The sequence below is a fragment of the Vigna radiata genome, unplaced genomic scaffold (genome assembly GCF_000741045.1).
Source record: "Vigna radiata var. radiata cultivar VC1973A unplaced genomic scaffold, Vradiata_ver6 scaffold_23, whole genome shotgun sequence".
In the NCBI taxonomy this organism is placed as follows: Eukaryota; Viridiplantae; Streptophyta; class Magnoliopsida; order Fabales; family Fabaceae; genus Vigna; species Vigna radiata.
In genome coordinates, this window is record NW_014541837.1 from 2981964 (window position 1) to 2986101 (window position 4138).

General features: G+C 37.2%; 1 protein-coding gene across 1 annotated transcript in view; it reads right to left on the reverse strand.

Annotated features, from left to right (window-relative positions):
- Nucleotides 1-3208: 3208 nt before the first annotated feature.
- The window catches only part of LOC106778539 (glutamic acid-rich protein-like), a 4678-nt gene continuing 3748 nt past the window's right edge, over nucleotides 3209-4138 (reverse strand). The window contains exon 4 of the mRNA XM_014666508.1: nucleotides 3209-3444. Coding sequence (XP_014521994.1) covers nucleotides 3209-3444 — 236 coding nt within the window. The remainder of the gene's footprint in view (nucleotides 3445-4138) is intronic.

Consider the following 4138-nt stretch of genomic DNA (forward strand, 5'->3'; position numbering starts at 1 on the left):
TCGGGATTGCACGGATGATTAGCTTTTTACTATTGGTTTGCAAGGTTCAATGACAGTAAAGAAGAATAGAAAATGATCCCAGCTCTTGCTAATCCCAAACACTTAAATCACAACTCAATTCAACTTAATCTGCACACCAAAACTGAATGCACCAAATTATGATGGCTGGAAAATTTTGAAAACAGCAATACCACTGAGATATTCTGTGCTTATGACTTCCCAGCAAGATTATATGATGAAAAGAATTATGTGCAATCAGTAATGCAGCCAAGAAATGATCCACAAAAGAATTCCACTAATACACTTCCAAAATTGGTCAAAATCGATGGTTTAAGTGGTATAGCTACGCATAGTTGCAAATTTGACCATATGAACAGTAAATACCAACTTTGGTTCACTTAATACAGGTGTTTAATCAACCAAATCAATGTAACACGGCTGTATTAGGATAATGACTGTTCTAGTTGAGGATTTCAAGCAAAATGAGGAAGTGACATGATGATTTTGTGCATTTGTGAAAGTTTGACCATAAAATCAGTTTAGGCACATTTCAAATGATCAAACAAAGTTTTCCAGAGGTGTTAAATGCACAAAATACAGCAAATGTTCAAATTCACCACTTGAGTTGCCAAATTATGCAGAAAAGTTGTGAAAACTGCAACATTTTGAAGCAACAATGAATCAAGGAAATTCTAACTCTAGATCTAGCTTCAAAAATTCAGCTAGGGAAAAATTAAAAAGGTCCTATGATATAGTCAAAGAAAATGAGCACGGTGCATAGCTTGTAACCAAACAAAACAAAACATTGCTGCAAGTAAAATGCACACAACTCAAGCATTCATTTTTGAATTATACGCATTACAGGAGTTGTAAACATTTGAGATTGACTCAGACCTCTGAATCAATCTTGTGCACATCGTCAGACTCAACAAATCTTGACATAATCAGTTGCACCATATGTAACAGTAATATTCTCGGGAAAACTAAAAATCCAGCAACTCAAACACTCTTTTCTAGATTCAGTGGTAAATACTGATTATGTACACTTGAAACTTGTTTAAGATCATTAAACACACTTGCAGCAAGCTCTAGGCACAACAAATCTGGACAGAAACAGATAATTGTTTAAGCTCCAGAGTTGAATTTTTTATGCAGATTCTTTTAAAAAAAAACAGACTGAATGTTTTCGTCAATGCTTTAGCTCATGTGATCAAAGCTAGACAATGTCTTGTTGCTTTTTATGATCAATGAAGAGCTATCACGACACTAGACTCACTTAAAATGAAAAAGCACTCACTGAATAGAAGCAGTAACTGTGACAGAATTAAAACGGCAAAAACTTTGCACATGACCGTGAAACAAAACTGGAAAATGAAGATGAAAGCTGAATTAACCAAAAACGATTGAAATGCACCGATTAAAATGTAGAGGAAGTGCTATGGAATAGTGAACCATTCACTCAAACAGAAGAATCAATCAAAAATCAATGGACCAGTAACACGTATGAGGCAAAGACAATATAGGAAGTTAATGACAGTGTGGATTTAAGAAAGTGGACTTAGCTGGAGCGTGAATCAACCAACCATGGCTTTGAATACCACATGATGAAGTTGCTCCAGCCAGGAAGGGGAATTGAATGCAGCGGAAGATGATCGGAATTGATCCAGAGGCAGCGGATGAGGTCGCCTATGGTTTGGCAGGAACAGAAGGATGAATTTCGGTGGTGTAGATGATGGTTTGAAGAGCTCTACGGTGGATGGAAGCTAGATCAGGCAGCCTTCACTGGAAGGAAGCTAGGTGGAGAAGGAAAGCTCATTGAGGTGGCTTTTGGATAGAGTTTTAGGGGCTAGAAATTCATCAGCAGAGAAAAACTCATATTCATTCCAAAAGTGAATACATGGTGCAGCCAAGGTGAGTTTTATAGACTCCTCATCCTTTGGTCGTTGATGGAAACATGCTCATCCAAGATGGATCACGTTCCACGTTTCTAAACATGTGCTAAATGTGCTAAGCTTCTAGAAGCCTACATGTATTACACGTTTATAATATGAGGAGCATGTGACAGCATTTCTAATGTGCAAAGGATTTCTGATGCACCCCCTTGTCATGCTAAGCTCACCCCTCTCCCTTTGTGGAAATGACACCTTTACCCTTCTCCTTGGGGTGGGTTGTTGGTCTTTATTTATTGGGCTTGGGCCCGCGTATCAGCTTCCCAACACCCTTTAGTAGGTGTGCTTACCTGTATCCTTTAGTAGATACATAAAAATTAGCATCCCTCAGTAGATGCTATCCAAAAATTGTTTAAAAATCCAAGAAATTACATGTCCAAATAATAAAAATAACCTTACACTAAAAAAAAATGTTTTACAACAATTGGGACTCATTCATATTACGTCATGTCTTCTCATCCCAGTTAGGGCCTTTATCCACCTAACTCATCAACTGACTTCTCTTCACTCTTCTGATTGCTTTAGTGCATGGTCTTCTAATCTTCACTGTTCCTTCCTCTTCAAGCTTGTTCACAATCCACATCCTGTTTTTGAATCTTACTTTTGAACCACGTAGAAGTGGTGTGTCCTCTGAGTGAATTGTCTCCTTTGTTTATCTCTTCCTCCTTATGTACCTACAAAATATTACAACTGTGAGTTTTAGTACCTGTGCTTTCTTCAATTGCAACTTCTCTCTTCAGCTTTCTAATTCTGGCTATTTTCCTCAGTCTCATTTCAGAGCCATTATATGTTAACACATTTTCTTGATCTCTTAACATCATTTTTCCATCATAGATAATCATCACCATTTTAGAAGTCCTCATAAAAGGTCTTCCTAAAATTAGTGGAACTCTTCCGTCATTTTCCATATCCACAACTACAAAGTCAATCAAGAATTCCAGCTGCTTAATACGAACAATCACATCTTCCACCCTACCAACTGGTGTCTTAATAGAACCATCTGCAACTTTCTGAGAAATATCAATTGGTTTTAATACTAGCCCTTTTATTTTCTTCAGATAACTCGAAGGCATCATATTAATGCGAGATCCAGAATCTATCATAGTCCTTCCTATATCTACATCCTGGATCTTTCATTTTTGGTGGATGATGTTTCTTTCTAGGTTGAATAGCAATTTCTTGTTCTTTTTCATCATATCTATCACCTCTCCAAGATAATATTTAATTCTCTTGGAGTAAACAGGAATTTGAGGAAGAGTTTAAGTTAAAGGAACAACAGTCACCTCGTTAAAGATTTCTCTAAATGGCTCATAGTGACTTTCTCTTTCCTCACTTTCAACATTTTTTTCCAACCTCTCTTCTTCTTCATCTCCCTCACTGCTTTCACTCTCCACATTCTCACTCATCTCTTCATCTTCTTCCTCATTACTTTCTATCTCAATAGCTTCCTCCTCTGCTTTTCTCTTGCTCTTTGTTACAACAACCTTACACTCCTCTTTAGGGTTAACATCAGTATTAGTCCTAAGTTAATTTTTTTCTATGATCTTAATCCTCTATGACAGTTGACCAATTTGCATCTCCAAAGATCTGACACTGGCTTGTTTACTTGCCTGATGAGACTCATAAACCTTTAAAAATTTATCAAATCTATAACTGAAGCTTCTGACACTCTCTGTCAATTGGCTTACTTGCTGCCATTATTGACTCACTCGCAAGTGTACCAAGTCGTGCAAGTAATATAATCGGTAATGCCCGATATCTTTCTTCCCAAGAGACTCGAAAGGATCATTCGTGTGAATCAAAATCGTAAGACTTGCAGAAAAAGATTAATTGTGGTGGATGAAAGACAGAAAATAAACATGCAATGTGTTGATTCAATTGACGAAAAAGTCTACGGATGAATGGAGTTGTTGGCGGTTTACAATTTCATCTTATTCACTCCCTCTTATCTACTCCTCTTGTTTAATGTGCTCGATTATCTAATTGTTATGCAAACATTCTTAGCCTACCCTCAACCCGATCCCTTGGCGAAAAGAGACTATTATTAATTACCGGCTTGCTATCCCTAGCCTCCCCTAGCATTTAATAATGCATTAAGAACAGAAGCAAAAACAATTGATCGTCCTACCCCTTATCCCTAGGTTGGTATTGCTTAATCAAGGAATTTCTCACCAGTTCATGACAGTACT